The following is an 18,770-nucleotide window of genomic DNA, read 5'->3' on the forward strand; positions in this document are numbered from 1 at the left end:
TAAAGAAACTTTATAAAATGAAGTGTTGTAAACTTTGTGTAATATCTTGCAGTCTAATTATTACATTCTTAAGTTTTAGAAGTACCATGGGAGAATTTTCATGAATGCTGTTAAAAGATAAGTTGTAGGTGAAACTGAAATCTAAAGTCATTGTGACTCTCAAATTCTGGCCATTTAGAGTACCAAGAAATGCATTTGTTTGGGATATCTTGAAATCTTCTTCATTGAGACAAATGTTCATGTAAATATTTGTAATTATTACACTAAAATACAATTAATGTATTCTGGTGTTTTGCTCCAAATATTTATCTTCAAGAGCAAAGTACTGAAGCCAGTGTGAAGAATTCTAAGAGCACGTCCGGATAACTCAGTCATACAGACTTTCACATGGAATTAAGCTGGATGAAGCTGCAGTTCAGTTTAAATACAGATCAAGTTTTATTGTTATGCAAACTAATATAACAGTACTGATGAAGCAAAGTCGCTTCCCTGGGAAAGATAGAGGGCTTTGTAGCTTATAGCCTACATTTTAACTTGTGCATGGAAACAGACTGGAAGCCACTGAAGCTGTTGCAACAAGGGAATTATATGCTTCTTTTAACCAACTCCAGTTAACAGTCTGGCTGCAGCTCTTGGGATTAACTGAAGTTTCCAAGCATTTTTAAAATGCAGCCCAGGGAGTGTGTTACAGGAATCCAATTAGGATATAAATGAGGCATGTCTCACTGTGACCAGAGCTGACATCTTCAGAAATGGGTGTAGTTGGCATACTAGTTTTAACTCTGCAAAAGCACTCCCAGCCACCACAAAAAGCTGGATGTCCAGCTGCTCTGTCTTTTGATGTACCAAGACCACCTATGTCTTGTCTGAACTGAGCTTCAATTTCTTACTCTTCTCAGTCCACTACTGATATCAAACTCTGGTTTAGAATCAAAATATCCTTGAAATTTGATGGGGGGGGAATACAGTTGGATATCTCAGACTCCATCTGAGTTCAACACTATTTTAACTGCCATGGCTCAGTGCAGTGGACTTCTGGGAAGTGTAGTTTATTCACAACAAACTATAATGCCCAGAATTCCATAGCATTGAGCCATGGCAGTTAAAGTGGTGTCAAACAATTATTTCCACAGGGCAGATGCAGCTGGACTCATCATCATCACCTGAACAGCATTTATCTGTACACTTATTTATGAGATGCCTGTTTAAAATTGCTCACCATGTTGTTTCTGAATATTAAAACTTTTGAAATATAAATTGATACAGGTTTATGCTTCATTACACTTGATATGTTTTTAATATTTGTTCAGGAAATGAATTAATTTGTGCTGCCTAATTCTGAATGCCATTGCTTCTTTATAGTGTCACTAGCCTCTAGCACTGTTGGCCTGGCTGGGCAAGTTGTTCACACAGAAACCACAGAAGTAGTACTGACAGCTGACCCCATTGTAGGATTTGGGATACAGCTTCAGGGAAGTGTGTTTGCTACTGAGACTTTGTCTTCTCCACCTCTGATTTCTTATATTGAGGCTGACAGTCCAGCAGAAAGGTGAGTTCTTTTGAGAAGCTTCCTTCTGTTTTTAACCCCTAAGAATGTATCAGTGGATGTGTTGAGCTAGTCATTTTATACTTCTGTTTGCTGAACACAATATTCAGTGAAAAATATAGTGCATAATGATTTCCCTGCCCTCACAGCACAGTTTTTTTTTAAAGTCTTGATAAGATACGAGAAGAATTCCAAGCACCAGTGACTTTATCAAGTTGATTGCTTCTGACAGGCAGTTGAGGACAATATTAATTTGAGAGTATTTTTCCTAATGGAATTTCCAAAAATTAGTTAAAATACTTTAATATTTGTGATTCTAGACTGGGATCAAGTACAATCATTTAAATCCTGAAGTTTTGGATTATTAATTTGATCATCAGTACATTTCGATGGAATGTGCTTATACTAAATCTTTAAGAACCACATGTTTTCATGCGAAATTAAATTTAATCAGTATTACAGGTATTTAGCCATGGCAACTCAGAAAGTTTATAATGAAGGTTTGTAAGGGAAAAAGTAAAGGTTATTATATCTTTTTATGAAAACTGTATTGGATTTATTTTGGCTTTGTTCCTCTATATATCCAAATGTACCTTTGTTATGTTGTGTATCCAGGTGTGGAATCCTACAAATAGGAGACAGAGTACTTGCTATAAATGGAATCCCAACAGAAGATAGCACATTTGATGAAGCTAATCAGCTACTCAGAGATTCATCTATCACCAGCAAGGTCACTTTAGAAATAGAGTTCGATGTTGCAGGTATGGATTCTCAAGCAGACTTGTTTTACTAAAATGCTAGGAGTTGGATTCTTCATTCTGAATGTGAAATGGCTGTCATGCACACATATACATCCTTGCCATGTATGTCACTCCTTTCTTAATACCATAAATCTCTTTCTTCAACCCTGTTTTCCTACTGATCCTTTCAAAACTCAGACAGAAATGTCAAGTATACTGTTATTTAAGATGTGAAAAAAAGATGGCAGGCTTGGGGCTTCCACTAATAATAGTGGTGTCTCCTTGATAATTTGGGGGGATTTATTAGCGCAACAGGAAGCTTGTGAGAAGTTATGTAACTTTAAGCATTCTTTTACACCAGTACTAACTGCAGAAAGACTCTAGTTTTGATGAATGAAAATTTTTATTTAGAAATGTGTAAAGGTGCACATAAGCACTCAAATTCAATGCAGCCTTAAGAACCATACAGAGCTAACAACAACAACAAAATGTTTGAAAGGTTGGATAAGAAATCAGAAGTAAGAGAGGGTGATATTTACCAGTCCTGATGAAAGGGTTCCATGGGAAAGTAGGAAGCTAACCAAATAAATACATAGAACCCCTGGAAAGTCTTTGCAAGCTACAGCAACAAATCCATTAAGTCTTGCAAATTGTGGCAAGCTGACACACTACTACTTATCTCTTGAGCCTTGAGCCCGCCAAAACTGGAGAATTTGCATCCTTGTCCCCTGCCTGGAGATGGTCAATGAAAACTGGTACTCAGAGCCAGGCCCTGTTATCTGGTAACCTGAGCAGGAATGATAATCCTGCTTGATGATGATTATCATGATTTATTTATATGGCACAATCTGTGTATGTGGTACGTTACAGATTAAGGAACAACAAAAAACAGCCCTGCCAAAAGTGTATGCCCACACATAGAGGAAAAGAGTAATACAAATATAAAAGTATGCAATACAGTTATAATACAAATTATCCAGACAGAAATACAAAGCCAATAATATAATATAATATAATATAATAATATAAAGCAAACTGACATATACTGGATGTCTACATTTGAAAGAAGTAGCTGTGTTAGAGACTGCGCAGACTGCCCCTAAGGGGCAGCCACCTCCAGCTGTGCCAGATTGGGCTGTGGCAACAGCACACCGCAGCCCTGATCTGACTTTTCCAGGGCACAAAAAGGAGCTGCAAAAAGCAGCTCCTTTTTCCACCCAGGAAAGCGTGCGACAGCCATGGCACCATGACTTTAAGGCACTCCTTTGGGGCTGCATCGTGTGGACTCACCACCAGAGGAGCGCTGTGATACCATACACCGTATGGAGTGGTGCATGGTGTCACACCGCCCTGGGGGCAGAGTCAGGTTGCCTTATGTGGACATCACACCCCGACTCCAACCCCAGGCAGGCCTTTATGGCTGGTGTGCACAAGCTTTTAGTCTCCTACAGCATAAAAAGGAGGAAGGTAGGAAGAGTGAGAAAAAGGGAATATGCCAGCCCTTTAAGACTAACTGGATTTTAATTTAGCCTGGGCTTTTACAGATATAAACCATCTATCAACCCATGCAGTACAGGCTCAGGTTATAAAATATAATGGACAGAATGGGAGTGGGATAGAATGTAATAGGTTTTAGCTGTTGCTAAAATAAAAACCAGTTAGTCTAAAAGGTGTTGCCACATTCCTTTTCTCACTCTCCCTCCCCTCCTCCTTTTTATATGTCTATATGATACCTTAATATTCTATTGGTTCATATTGTATAATTGTCCATATCCAGTCCGTGATATTAAGGGCAGGAGAGGGGGGTTCTATGTAAAAAGGTCTACTTTTGCTTTTAGACTTGAAAAGTGACATTTTAAACTACTAATATAAAATGAATTACAGGATTTCCTTTTTAGATTTGTTTACTTAGACTTCCTTATTATTTTTAATGAATGACTTACATGTAAATGATAAAAATTCAAGCACTACAATTCAGTCTGACATGTTCTATAAATGAATCAACTTTTAATTACAGAATCTGTCATACCAAGTAGTGGAACTTTCCATGTAAAACTACCAAAGAAACATAATGTAGAGCTTGGCATCACCATAAGCTGTAAGTAAAAATATTTTTGTCATATTTTCTTAATCAAATATGTTCCTGGTTACATTTGATGTTCTGTAAAAAATTATACTGCTGATAAATCTTTGCACTGCTGCTCTCTTTGAGCCTTTGACAATCAACAAGTCAAAATTAGTCAGAGGTTCAACTTAGAATTGAGAACTCAGTCACTTAGTATAAATGTGATTGTCTGAAGTTTCTATGATAATTATATCTTTCTTTTTATAGAAATCCTTTATAATAAATAAAATATAATTATATAAATATAGTCAAAATGTTTTTGTAGGGAATAAAATTTGAAGGAAATTAAAATCTTGCCTGTAAACAGAAAGTTCTAGTCACCGGATATTAAAAATAGAAGAGTGGGGCAAAGGACAAAGATGTTTCCCTTGTTTGACTGCTGCCCATTTTTTACATAAAAATTACTCATCACTATTTTTGTGATGCATGCAAAAAGTCTGTGCTTAAAACATTCTGTTCATTTTCCCCAGTAGAGATAAGATAAGCTTTGCAAATAAAAGTTTCTATTTTATACTTTGCCACATATATTAAATTCTGAATGTTTCTATCTCTATCCATCATTTAAAACCCTATATTAAAGTAATTTCTTGGTTTCTTTGAATATGCAACAATGGGTGGAAAATTCAGTCTCATTTTGTTCTGCTCCAGCCCATATCTGTGTACTGCTTTTCTACAAAACATGTAGATATATGTGTGTGTGTTGAAGGTATAAAATTGTAGTGCTGAATGTTTCTGAAGATGCTAGGTGCAGTAATAATTATAGAGGATATGGAAATCCTTGAAGTTACCAATAATTATTTTTGTCCTCATTTGACACATGTTTTGTTCTGCCAGATTGGTTAGGAATGATTCAATGTGGTGTTGAGCAGTGTGAATTTTTTAGTACTGCTTAACTTTCTCAAGTTACAATCAGGGCATTTGTAGCACACTAACATCAAATGTGTCAGTTTTTGATGTAATTGGTCAAGTTCTAAGTAGCTGAACTTCCACAGCAAGTTGGGAAAACAACTACAGCATGGCAAGGCATGAAATACTATCATTGCAAAAGAGTTATAGTGTGCCTTACAATGCTTGAACTTTGTGAGATGCTCAGAAAGGTGTTTCCAAGATGATTTTGCACAGATTGGCTCTCACCTGACATCTTTTATCTGCTATTAATTGAAATAACAATGGATTTTCCATTCAATTTTAATTATAGTTTACAGAAGAGGAGTAAAATTCACATCTGTTTACATCAACTTCAGATGCTTTTACTGGGGCACTGTGGTTTCAGAAGAACTATGCTGAAAATACAGATGCTGCATGCCCTCGGACCAGGCCAAAGCTTCACCACAGCTACCTAAGGTAGCCTGGGGCTGCTGGCAAAAGGAGCACAAAAAAGCACTCCTTGCTGGCAGCCCATGTGGACCACAATGGTGGCGTCTGATCTTGGGACTACAGTGTCACTGCAGTCACACACTAAAAAAAGGGAGTGATTGGGGCTGGAGCAGTCAAAGGCTGCTCCAAGCTGCCAGCCTGCTTGACCTCTAAGGCTCCTTTGACCTGGGATTGGGCCTGATCCACTTGATCCACATCCAGTCTGCCCAATCCTGGCCCTATCCGAGCTCTGGACTAATAGCGTATCATCCAAACAGGATGATACAAGGCCAGGGGGAACATGGGCCTTTCAGTCCATATGGATAGCCCCTAAGTAATCAAGCCTTTTGCCTCTGTCTTACCCACAGACATCACTTCTTCCTTGTCTCAATAAATTAATCTGTTTCAAAGAAGTAGCCATGCCAGTCTTTTGTAGCATAAGAAGGAAGGAAGGAAAGGGGAGAAGGAAAAATGTGGCAGCTCCTTTAAGACTATGTGGGGTTTTATCTTGAAGGAGCATCCAAGAGGCTCTAACCCCTGCATTGAATGCCAGTTTGTACTTATACATGACAGCCAGCTTTTAGAGGCTCTTCCAACCAACTTTTGGTCAGCTTTTTCTATCCTTATACTGATTTCTTGAGACAATAAACATACGTTTTCTTTTTTACTGTACAAGAGCATCCAGAGTCATTTATCCCTTTTCTACCACAGGCTTATATTTCACTAATCTCGCAGCACTTTGCTTAATATAGATACCAAATATTCCTGAACCTGAACAATGTGGAATGGGCTATGGAAGGGGGTATTGCCCACAATCCTCAGCAACCCTGCATGCCACTCAACAGTGTTCATCATTCAGGGAGTCTTTCTGCATATAAGGGAATGAAAATTTTTCTTCCTTACACTTATTTTAGGAATTATTATCCATCCATAAATAACTTTTGTTAAAAATGGGCAAGTTTTGGCAAAGTATGATGTGAAAGATGCTGAGTCAGAAAATTATACTTTCATATGAACAAAAATGCATTCTTGAGGCTACCATGTATTTTGGTATATAAACCTAAATCTGGTATAATGCTAGGGCAGTGAAAATCTCCACTAGCACAGTTGTCCTGGGGTACATTAAATTACACTGGATTACAAGTAACTCCACAATTACTTGCTTAATTGCTTGCAGAATGAAAGTTGTATAGGACACCAGCTTTCAACTAACACTGAAAATGTGCAGCCACTAGCACAGTGGGTGGTACCCTAGTGCAACAGTGGAGTTTATTGCATGGGGCTTGTAGAATGGGACCAGAGTGCAACAGAAGGGGGCAGGAAGGGAACGGAATGGGGAAAGAACACATATTACAGCATGGTAGAACGTCGACGATAGTTCCCAATCCATTCTCCATCCATCCCACAGCAACCAATTTTCAAGAATGATTCTGAACAGTTCTTGAAAATTGGCTGCTGTGGGATGGATGGAGAATGGATTGGGGACTTCCGGCGGCATTGGAAGCATTCTCCCATGCAGTAATATGCGTTCTTTCCCCATTCCATTCCCGCCCCCTTTCATTATGCTCCGGTCCTTCCTTAGAGGTCTTTAAACAGAGCCTGGATGGCCATCTGTCAGGTATGCTTTGATTTAGATTTCCAGCATGGCAGGGGGTTGGACTGGATGGCCCTTGCGGTCTCTTCCAACTCTATGATTCTGTGATTCTACAAGCCCTGTGCAATAAACCCCTCTGTTGCACACCATTATACAGAACAGTATTTGGTACATCCATTTATTTTTGTTCAGGTTTTAGGATTGGGCTATTGATCTATTGATCAAGTGAATGCTCACATTGAAAAATGGTACTCCCACTGAGGATATATTTTGACAGAAATTCCTGCTGTTTAAAAACTGAGTAATTTCCACTAATATAGAAAAAAAATATGATACACTATATTGGAGTAGTTTTAACCAAAAAAAAAGGACATTAGGAAAGCAACCTTTAAGAGATACAGTATCACTGTTTCCTGTTTAATTTACAGTGGTACCTCGGGATACGAAATACCCAGGTTACGAAATTTTCGGGATACGAAAAAATCCCATAGGGAATCATTGTTCCGGGTTACGAATGTTTTTTCGGGTTACGAAAAAACTTTTGGTGCTTTTTTCGGCTTTTTCGCACGGAATCGCGGCTTTTCCCCATTAGCGCCTATGGCAATTCGGCTTACGAAGGCTTTTCGGGTTACGAAAGCGGCCGCGGAACGAATTAATTTCGTAACCCGAGGCACCACTGTAATTTGTTTGCTCTCAGTATTGATTTTTAAACAGAGAAAGGCAGTATAGATTTTTCAAATATCAATTTTTATAACATGAGCTACTTTATCATAATCAGCTTATTTGGAAAAAATGTTGAAAGCTGTTCAAAAACATCTAATGGAATATTAAAATAATTGTTTCCTACAAAGCTGCCAGAAAACTGTCATAGCTTTGGGTTTGCAAGATTGGATTCATCTTCATTTTCAATACACCAACCACAGTAGGATAATACCTTGATTACTGTATATACTCATGTATGGGTCAAGAAATTTAGGTCAGATAATTGACCCAAGAAACCTGAGTCAACTTATCCATGGGTCAGTGTAGGTACTGTACTTTAAGGCGGGATACAGACCGCCGCTTTGAGGCGGTCTCCCGCCGGCGCCATTTGCTCCGTGCGGGAGCTGCAGCAGCCAAACCACGCGGCTCCCGCGCGGAGCAAAAAAGAAGCTCCATTTCGGAGCTTCTTTTTGCGGCGCCTCTATGATGTTACGAGGCGCCGCTGGCGCATTCGCGACGTCATAGGCGCCACGACACGTCTGGACGCTATGCGTCCAGTACGCAAAGATGGCGGCGCCCATGTGGAAGGGGCGCCACCATCTTGTATGTATTGTATACGTACTAGGGTTAGGGGGTGCGGAAGCACCGCCCCTTCCTAACCCTAGTACGTATACAATACGTACTCTATGGCGGTTTGTATCCTGCCTAACTCTCATTTAAGAAAGGAACCATCCCCTGGTGAAAGGCAAGAGTGTCATCTGCCCTGGATTCACTGAACTCCAGCCTTTAGTATGAGCACAAACAGTTATGCCTGCTGGAATTTTGTAAGTTCTTTGGCATTATTTTCCTTTGCTTCATCCTTAACATCCTTTGTTAGATGCCATTAAGTTTTACCTTTGACTTATCCATGGGTCATATCAAAATCCATAATTTTTGTCCCAAAACCTGCCCTCAACTTATACATGAGGTCGACGTATAGTTGAGTATATACGGTAAGCCAACCTAAAAGGGCACATGTTTTTTTTGGGGGGTGGGAGTTCCAATGTGGTTAGTTCATGTTTTTAAAGTCAATATTTTTGGCTTCTAGCAGTGAAAAGCCTGCAATCTGAAAATATGAGGAAGAAAAGAAAGTGTCTATTTGCAATCCTAGCCATGTTAATCAGATATGAGTCCCACTAATTTTACTAGACTATGTCTTGATCTAGATTGACACTTAGTAGGGTTGCTCGGGGGGAGCGACTGCACACCTCACAACCCTACTATGTGGTGGCGGCATAACAATGGCGGTGCCCCATGTACACGGGTACCACCATTATGATGTAAGCGTCGCGCAGTGTCCGCACATCACCTCACATCGCTTACATCACGAGTGTGCCAATGGTCATTGTGGCATCACACAAAGAACCTGGAAATTATGGGTTCTTTTTGCTCCACAGTGGTGGTGTGCTATTTGGGGGCTGCACCATCCCTGAGCAGCAACAATGGGCACTGCCAGTGCCCATTGTTTCTTGGCATTCTGTCCCGCTCCTATATTGCCTGGTAAATGACTATAGAACTGCCTTGTAAGACAGAAAAGTAGTCTTCATTAATTGTGAAACACTACACATTCTTTCTAACAAATATATCCCACAGTGTGCAGCTAAGACTTACATTTTGAGTGTTCAAGTATTGTAGCTTATACTGGGTAGGAGACATGAGATTTGTAGTGCAAGACATCTGGAGGGCACCCAGTTAGAGTAAGGTTTGGGCTTTGTAGTTGTCCAGAATGCTAAAAGGGAATATGTTTCAAATAGCCTGGGTGTTTTGATTATCATTGAGGGAAAGAGAGAGAATAAAGATATGCCTTATAAGGAGAATAAGAAATACCATTTCAAATTTATCTTGTGCAGCATGAGTAACGCTAACATAGGGGGTGTACAAACCAGCATTATATGCCGGCCTGCACCCAAACTAGGACTCAGATAGGGCTGAGCGTTCACATGCTCAAAGATTTTACTGTGTGCCACAGGTGCCATCGCAGGCGCCTGTTCAGACAGCATGTGCCATGATGATGTCCATCGTGCGCAGTGCCTCAACAGCGCTGCGCACGAGGGGCATCATAAGGCAGCGCCACGGTGTTTATGGTGCCCATTCTAGGGCACAAATAGGAGCCACATTTTGTGGCTTCTATTTGCACTGGGTTGGGGGTGTGGTGTACAGCTGCTGCGTCCCCAACCCTGCACTTCCAGGGGCGGCATAGAGCTGCCCTGAATGGGCTGTCTGTTCAGCCCCATTGTCTTCTTAGCAGAGGATATGCAATGCCCAGATTGTCCCTTTTGTACTTCCATCTTCTTAAACAACAATAACATAAAACAAATCTCTAAGATTCATTTTTTCAATCTGAATTGTGAAGCTATGGACACGATCCAGCCATGGACTTCCATTGGAGGACAGTACTGTATAATTCAGTAGAATATACAAACCCTGTTCATACCAAAACAATAATTCTGGAGGACTGGAAAATCATTCATAGCTGATTTTTGGGTGGCTAAAATAGGGTTAAAGTGGAGAGGAGAACAAGTGCTGTTAACAATCACTGATGTAGTGCTGGATTAACCTTTTCATGACAACCATTGAGCTATGGCTCAATTAGGTAAAATTGTTTACTTGTTCAGTTGTCTGAGTTCATACATATTGCTTTGGCACATAAGTATTGTGCTTTGCTTGTGTCTTCCTGCATGGCAGAGGGTTAGACTGGATGGCCCTTGTGGTCTCTTCCATGATTCTATAATTCTATTCACAGAACAAGCTAGATGAATGCCAGGAAAAATGATTTAAATTTCCCCTTGGAATTAAAAAACCTTGGAAAATCCTCTTATTGATGATTTTGGTTATTTTTATTACTCAGTGTCTCTCCCACCACAGAAAGGTACTTGTATAAATATTGGACATAAAAATGTTAATACCAATTAGCAAAAAACAACATGTGATTCTGGAGCATTGTTTTAAATTTAAAACTGTGTATATTTGTGTATTGTGTATTTCAGCTCCATCTAGTAGAAAACCAGGAGACCCCCTTGTTATTTCAGATATTAAGAAGGGAAGTGTGGCTCACAGGTGAGTGCTTTCAGGTTGGCAAAATGGTTATTTAGTCAGTGATATTCATATTCCCTGTTTTTTAAATGAAGCATGTTGCTAAATTAAATTAATCTTGCCACTGGAATAATATATTTCAATTCTCTACTACTTTGCAGATAAAAGACAAAAATAAGTAAAAACATTTGAATGAACAACAGTAGGAATAGTATGCTTAAACTATTATGAATCTAATATATTCCCTTTGTTAACAGAACTGGAACCTTAGAACTAGGAGATAAATTGCTGGCCATAGACAATATTCGGCTGGACAACTGTTCCATGGAAGATGCTGTTCAAATCTTGCAGCACTGTGAGGATCTTGTGAAGCTAAAAATTCGCAAAGATGAAGATAACTCTGGTATTCACAGTGAGATGGTTTTTAAAAATTGAATGGATATTTCAAATGTTTCTTAGGCATGTGAAAGTGGAAGAAAAAGAGAGAGAATAGTAAATGGACAAAAATACTGTTCATTACTATCTTTTTAAAATATGCAGTGTGAGATAGTCAGTATATTTTAATATAATCTGAATATCCCTGCACTCTGACACTTATAAGATATGCTGTTATTGTATGCAATAACAGCATATTCTTTCAAATGCTGGGTTACCCAAGCTCTGCCACTGCCCCATGATGGAAAACAGTACAAAAGCCCTTCTTTATTTCAGGTCTTTATTACCAGTAGAAACATTATATCCAGAATTTCGGAAGTGCTTTTGGCTCATTGTATCTAGAGATTTTGCTATTTGTTCCAGGATCCTTGTCCAAGTGTCAGTTCCACACTTCTCTACAACTTGAGTATATTTTGTTCCAGGACTGGGCAGTTTAGGATCTACTGGGAGATATGTATGTGGTTTGCAGTAGAACAACAAGGATTTTCTAATTCAAAATAATTTTAAAATAGCAAGAAAAAGTTTTGGTGCAATGGTACAAGTGCCAGCCACGCCATTAACCTGAGCAAGGTAATTGTCTCAGATGGGTAAGCACTCACATAGTAAATTTGCTGCTGCTTGTCCAATCCTAGCAGAGCTCTGGCTTCTCTGATATGCACAGTTTCCCAGAGCTTTGGGATTATATAGTTTGAGACTTGAAGTCCCCCACTCTTTCTGCCACCCCATGTCAAGAAGTTGCAAAGGCCATGGCAGCCAAAACTCCACATTGCCATTGCAAGCATCGAGCTCTGCAAGCTAGCTGCTTCCTGAGCACGTGGTCCCGAGGTGGATGACTCTGAAAATTACCAGTGTTGCAGCATAGGCAATTTCTTTAGTAACCACTGGCCTTCCCACAGGCATGGTGGCAGTGTTACACCATAGGCATTTTTTAAATGTTGCTTCTACAGATATGGTTTCCATCTGTGGTGACAGGGTGTTGTATTGCTAGTTGTGCAATGGTATGGCCTTTCCATGGGAGAGCTTGGGCTGTTACTGGTAAGAAAGCTGGAGTTGGGGGAGAGGGAAACCAAAATTACATTTTATGTGAAAGGATTGTGAGATATTCTGGATATTTAGAACCAGTTCTGATTATAAAACGTCTAATTCCTGAGTCAAGCATTTGAACTAGAAGCCCAAGCTCAATGTTACCTAAATATATAGCTTCTCCCACCCGACCCATTGCTCTGAGCTGGACCTAGCTGTTGTTCCGTGCCTCCCAAAGATTTCCTTTGTCATCTATAATTGACACACATTACTGCTATAAGATACGCTTGTTGGTGGTAGGTGATGCAGCAGATGCAGCATTCCAGCCCTTTTGCTGATGGAGTCCATTTGGCCAGTGGTGAATTTGGGCCCCTAAACAATTCTATTCATACTACCCCATGACCAGCAATCCAGTTGTGGCTGAGTAAACAGGGCCCCTGGGGTGGAGTGAACCCTACACAGTGTGAGGTTAATGGACAACATATAATCAAGGGCCACACAGTGCACAGGTGAACAAAGGTGGTGTACAGACCGCCCAGAAGAGGTGCCTCCTCGGTGCCTCTCTCTGCTGCACAGCTGCGCTGCAGCATACAAATTGCATGGTGCAGCCGCGCAGCAGAATAAGAGCTCAAAAAAGCAGCTCCTTTTTGCTGTGCCATAAAGCACCAAAGTTCGTCACAGCTGCACAGCTCCATATGGAAGCTGCGCAGTTGCAACGCAACGGTTACACGTGCCGTGTGTAAGGCACTGCGTAACAGCGGCGCGTGCACAACATGTTAGGGTTGTGGGGCGTGTGCAACCCTAGCATGTCATGGCCGCAAAGGGCCCGTCTGGAGAGGGCCAGAGAAAAGAAGCATGCACAGGCATGGCTTGTTTCCTATTCTAAAGATATAGGAACTATTCAGGCAGGTTTGTAACAGTAAGAAGTACACTTCACTGGTCCATTCCCAGCCTTGAACTACCAAGTTGGACCAAAGTACAGTATCTAGCAAAGCTGCTAAATATGAATTAACCTTTTCCATTCCACTAGACAGATGCTAATGGCTCTAAGTCCCATCTGCCTCGTGATGGGTGCCAAACTTACTATACACATCCATCCACCCACCTACAACTTTGTTTTGTTTTGTTTTGCAATTGGCTATAATTCAGACGTTGGCTGTATACCTTTAATGGGAGTTATAGGAGACAAAAACAAAAGTAGGCCCCACAAGTCTGATGCCTAGTTATCCCCATTACAAGGGTTAGTTTCTTCTACATCCATGACACAGACTCTTATCATCATTAAAATGTACATAAGGTATGACTTTTGTTGTTTTATTAACAACAGCTCTTTTTAGCAAGGGTTACAATAATTCTGTCTCCAGGACATAGTGAAAAAGAGAAAGGCACCTCTTTTTGCATTCCAAATCCCCAGTTTTGTTGGAGAAATAAGTACTTCATTTTCTTCAGCTATGCCCTAGTTCAAAACCTCATAATAGGATTTATGTACATTAAGATTAAGATTCTCTCAAGTTAAAAATGTTACTGCCTGACAGCTGGCTTTGGTGCAAAAACCTCTGAAGACATTTTGTGCATTCCATATTATAATCAGAATGGTTTTCAGTCTAAAAGGCAAATGCTCAAGCACCAGAGCGCTACATAAATTAAAGCCTATCTCATATGATTCCATGACCCTTAATCTATTCGTTTGCTTCCAGTCTAGTAAATATTATGATCCATCCAAATCTGTGCTTGTAGTGAAACAGCATACATGGCTTTCTGGTGATTACAAGCCCTGATAATGTATCTTTTAGTGTAAATTATAGCAGTTAATAATTACCAGCTTCTTAATTCTAGTGCTAAATTAATATGTTAAATAGATTAAAAACATTTATTTTATCTGCCGGGTGAATTGTATGTTACTACATGACTTACAATTAAGAACTGCAAAATGTAATCCATTTATTATGTGCAGATGATACCATTTAAATTTGGGTACAATGACAGATTCAAGTAATCATAAATGGCTATTTCTCTATAGTTTATATCAATAATAAATACTCCAGAAAATTACTTGTCCATTAATGGATGCTATAAGTTGATTTTGAAAAGAACTCCAAGAGGACTGAAATCTTTTTTTAAAGGAATGTAAGTAATTAGTGTGGCAACCCTGCCTCAAAATCCATTTATTCTGCAATGTCATATCCTGTTGTCTGAGGACATTGGAGTTTATCACGTGGGAGGAATTTCTCTTAATTTCGAATGAAAAGAAAGTGGGGCCAGAATGCATTCACATGAATTCGCTAGTTCAGCGAATTTACATGAATTCAAATTGCATTCAAACTGACCTCCCATTGCCCGAAAATAGCTTGCCATTGCCCAAAATTACGTGTGGTAGTCTATCACACAATAATGTGAAACCCCATGATTGCGTTCAGATTGCCATTGGATTTACTTCCAATTTCCCTTGTCTGATAAACTCCCCTACTGCATGCAATCCCATTCTCACAGCAGTCAAGCTTTTAATAAAAAATGGGAACTTATCACTTTTAGGTAGCCATCACCACACCTCTCACACCCATGCAACCAGCCCTGCTTCCCCCATCATATTCTCTTCCTGAACACTTCCTTAATCCTGCCTAATGCCCTATCTAGCATGCCTTTAGGGTTTTTGTTGTTGTTGGTTTTCCCTCTGCAGCCCCGAACAATTTTTTTAAAAAAAGAAAGAAAATAATTAGTGTAAAATTTAAAAGGTAATTTGGATGCTTCACCCTAAAAGGTAATTAAGGTGAAGAGGAGGGGTGACATGGGGAGGAGGGGACATTAGCACCATGTGTCTGGCAGTCGCACAATTATCCCAGGAGTGACTTTGCATATGCAGATTTGTGTGATTGCAGACTTGAGCAGTTTCTCCGTGAATGAAAAGAGACTGGTGGAGGACAGGACAGCTATGGGGTGGAGGTGGTGGTGTGCAGTGAGTGCCGCAAAAGCTGTTTTCTATGTACAGTAATCTCTTGGCTGTGGCACTTCAATAGTGAGAAACAGACTGAGCAGACATCAAAGAAAGTAATGTGAGTCTGGTTCTAGGAAGACTTGCTGTTCGAGCCGCATGTTGCCAGACATGCCAGAAGAATCTAAAGGGGCATTCACACTCAGTTTTTTCTCCTGAGGAGATGCAGATCACCACACTGATGCATATCGGGATTGTTTTTCCCATTACATTTTGGTTTTGCAAATCTCTCTGAGTCATTTTAACCCTTGTGATATTCACACGTGACATTGTTGTTGGATAAAATGGATTCCCCTCCATTCTCTTGAGTGATACAGATCGATCTGAATTCATTCGGAGGTGTATTCACACTGCCAAATATGCAGATCAATGAAGATCTTTCAGGAAAACATAGGGGAAAACCCAGTATTGAATATTGTGGGTTATGTGGGTTTTTCGTAGCCCCCCCCCCCCAAAAGTGCACTGAGTGCATTTGAGGCAAGTGTGAATACCAAGGAATTACCCAGGATTCATACAGGGTGATTTTCATAGTGTTAATGGGGCCTTAGTGAAGGAGGAGAAACTAAAAGCAGAATGTGTGGAGTTGGTTACCAAGGAAGAGAAAGAGTGAGATGGGATTTCCTGCTTAGGTTCAGAGGAAATCAGGCTGAATTTTAAAAAAAAACAGTTCAAAAATACCTTCTCAGGGCAAAATTCCCATAAAAGAGTGAGAGAAGGAAAAAAGAAACACTGCATCAGTCCCCCCACATCTGAATTTTCTGAAGGGCAAAATGCAGCTAGGCTAGAGGAAAACACCGCTGCCGCCCTGCAGAATTAATACCGTTTGACACAACTTCAACTGTCATATCTCCAACCTATGGAATCATTGATTTGTAGTTTGTTGTGGCACCAGAGTGCTCTGATAGAGAAGGATAAATATCTGACAAAGCTAAAAATCCCAGAATTCCATAGCATTGAGTCATGACAGTTAAAGCTGTATTAAACTGCTTTAACTCTGTAGTGTACATGAAGCCATAAAGGATAAGTCCTTATCTATCCATGGGTAAAGATGAAAGAAAAAATAATACAAGTTATTTCTATGCATGATATTGGGTTAAAAAGGAGAATAACCTAGGACTACCTTTCTTTCTTTCTTTCTTTCTTTCTTTCCTTTTTTTTTTTGAGTGAGATTTGCCTAGAACCTCTAATCTGCTCTTTTTCCTTTATTTAGAAATAATTGCCCACAAAGTCCCAGATGGAACTTCTTAATAAGTGACTGATGAAAGCATTCTGCCTAGACTTGAAAGATCCAGCTCTTGTCAGATCACTGAGAAGATTTCAGTATTAGACAACTCCAGGACTGGTCCTGCAGTTCAGACCAACTGGTATGGACCACAGCAGAATAGACATGGCTTCAGTTTTATCTCTACTGCTCCTTGCTTTTAGCTTTCCTACATTCAAAGGGATCAGCACTGATGTGAGCTATTTAATATTAGCTTGTAGTATTCAGCATTACTTGGAAAATTTGTTAGGAGTTGTGGCCATTCAGTTCCAGCTGCTCTGAAGGATCTTTGCCTATATCTTTGGTTGCTCAATCATTATTTAATTGCTCATCAGTCTCAATTGCTCTATACAGTACTAGAACAAGTCCTTTCAGATTAGCCACCAAATACACAACTCTGTATGAATTACCCCAGCTGAATTTCATGTACAGCACATAGCTAACAGGTTGTCAGACTAACCCAAACATCCCTTTCAAATTTGGTGGAAATCCATTCAGCCGTTGATGTGGGGACAAAGAGATAAGCAGATAGAACTTAATTTTATTTATATAATTATGGCAAAACTTCTGAAAAGATCATTTATAGCTGGGTGTAATCCCACCTCACACACTCAAAATCTAACAGTAAAATAATTAAAATCTGGATTTCCAGATGTGATATTTTGAGCATTTCTGTAATGGATCTTGGAGGTGAAATATTATTCACAGGACTGTTTAAAGTTACCCATCACTACGTTAGATATTGACCCATTTACATACAGCTTTTCAATGAGATCATCTTATAGTGCTGCAATGTTTAAAGAAATGATACCACATGGACTGGGCCAGTTATATAATCACAGACACATAGAATTGGAAGAGACCACAAGAGCCATCAACTCCAATCTCCTACCAGCCTCTGTTTAAAGACCTCCAAAGAAGGAGACTGCACCACTCTCTGAGAGAGTGTGTTCCACTTGTAAATATCTCTTACCCTCAGGAAGTTCTTCCTAACGTTAAGGTGGAATCTCTTTTCATGTTGTTTGAATCAATTGCTTTGTGTCCTAGTAGATTATCGCACAGCGAAGTCCTGCTAGAATAGATGCGGGATCTAAAACTCAAAGACAGATCCTATCACATTGCCCTGTATGCAAACCTGGTTTCTCTGGGCTTCTCCCACAGCTTTTCATGAATGGGGAAATCTCACTTTTTAAAAGCTATGGAAGAAGCCCAGGTTGCTTATACGGGCTGCCTACTGCTTGGCCACTGAGCTTTGAGTTTTCGATCCCACCTCTATCCCGGCAGTAGTCCAGGTTTGTGTGTGTGTGTGTGTGTGTGTGTGTGTGTGTGTGTGTGCATGTGCACATGCACATGCAATTGCCACCTGGCTGAGATCAGGATTGCTGATCAAATGAGAAAGGCTACCTTACTAGCTCTACTTACATGGAGGCCTTTAGTATTACTTTACATTTTGCTTGAATTCAGAGACACAACCATGTTAGTCTGGAACATCAGTGTGGAAAGGAATCTGGTGGCACCTTCAAGACTATGTAGAAGAAGTTGTAGCATAAGCTTTCGTAGTCTTGATCTACTTCTTCTGATGCTGTTGGTTTGAATGTAATAAAAATGTAGTGACATATACCTATAGGAAAGCAGTCCTCATATCATTGCTTCTGCTGTTACATCTGAAGTTTACCAAAGTTACCATACCTCAAATCCAGATACTGCATTTTCCAATTCACATGTTTACATGTCAGAGGATCATCAGTGGCAAGTGGGAATGTGTGTGCCTCTTACTACTATTTAGATGGGTAAGACAGAGGTACGAAGTTGCATCCTCACAGAACTCATTATCTCTGCCTTATCTACAGTATCTGTTCTGACTTAAGCAAGGACTGTGGAGTCTTAAAGGCAGACTCAGGATTATGAATCTTCCATATTCCTGATC

General features: G+C 39.9%; 1 protein-coding gene across 7 annotated transcripts in view; it reads left to right on the plus strand.

Annotated features, from left to right (window-relative positions):
• GRIP1 (glutamate receptor interacting protein 1) overlaps nt 1-18,770 on the plus strand; it is a 308,504-nt gene that overhangs the window by 259,821 nt on the left and 29,913 nt on the right. For all 7 annotated transcript variants that reach the window (XM_042468137.1, XM_042468139.1, XM_042468138.1 and 4 more), the window contains 5 exons: nt 1,363-1,549; nt 2,162-2,307; nt 4,304-4,384; nt 11,090-11,159; nt 11,393-11,538. In XM_042468137.1, coding sequence (XP_042324071.1) covers nt 1,363-1,549; nt 2,162-2,307; nt 4,304-4,384; nt 11,090-11,159; nt 11,393-11,538 — 630 coding nt within the window. The remainder of the gene's footprint in view (nt 1-1,362; nt 1,550-2,161; nt 2,308-4,303; nt 4,385-11,089; nt 11,160-11,392; nt 11,539-18,770) is intronic.

The sequence above is a fragment of the Sceloporus undulatus genome, chromosome 5 (genome assembly GCF_019175285.1).
Source record: "Sceloporus undulatus isolate JIND9_A2432 ecotype Alabama chromosome 5, SceUnd_v1.1, whole genome shotgun sequence".
Taxonomy (NCBI): domain Eukaryota; kingdom Metazoa; phylum Chordata; class Lepidosauria; order Squamata; family Phrynosomatidae; genus Sceloporus; species Sceloporus undulatus.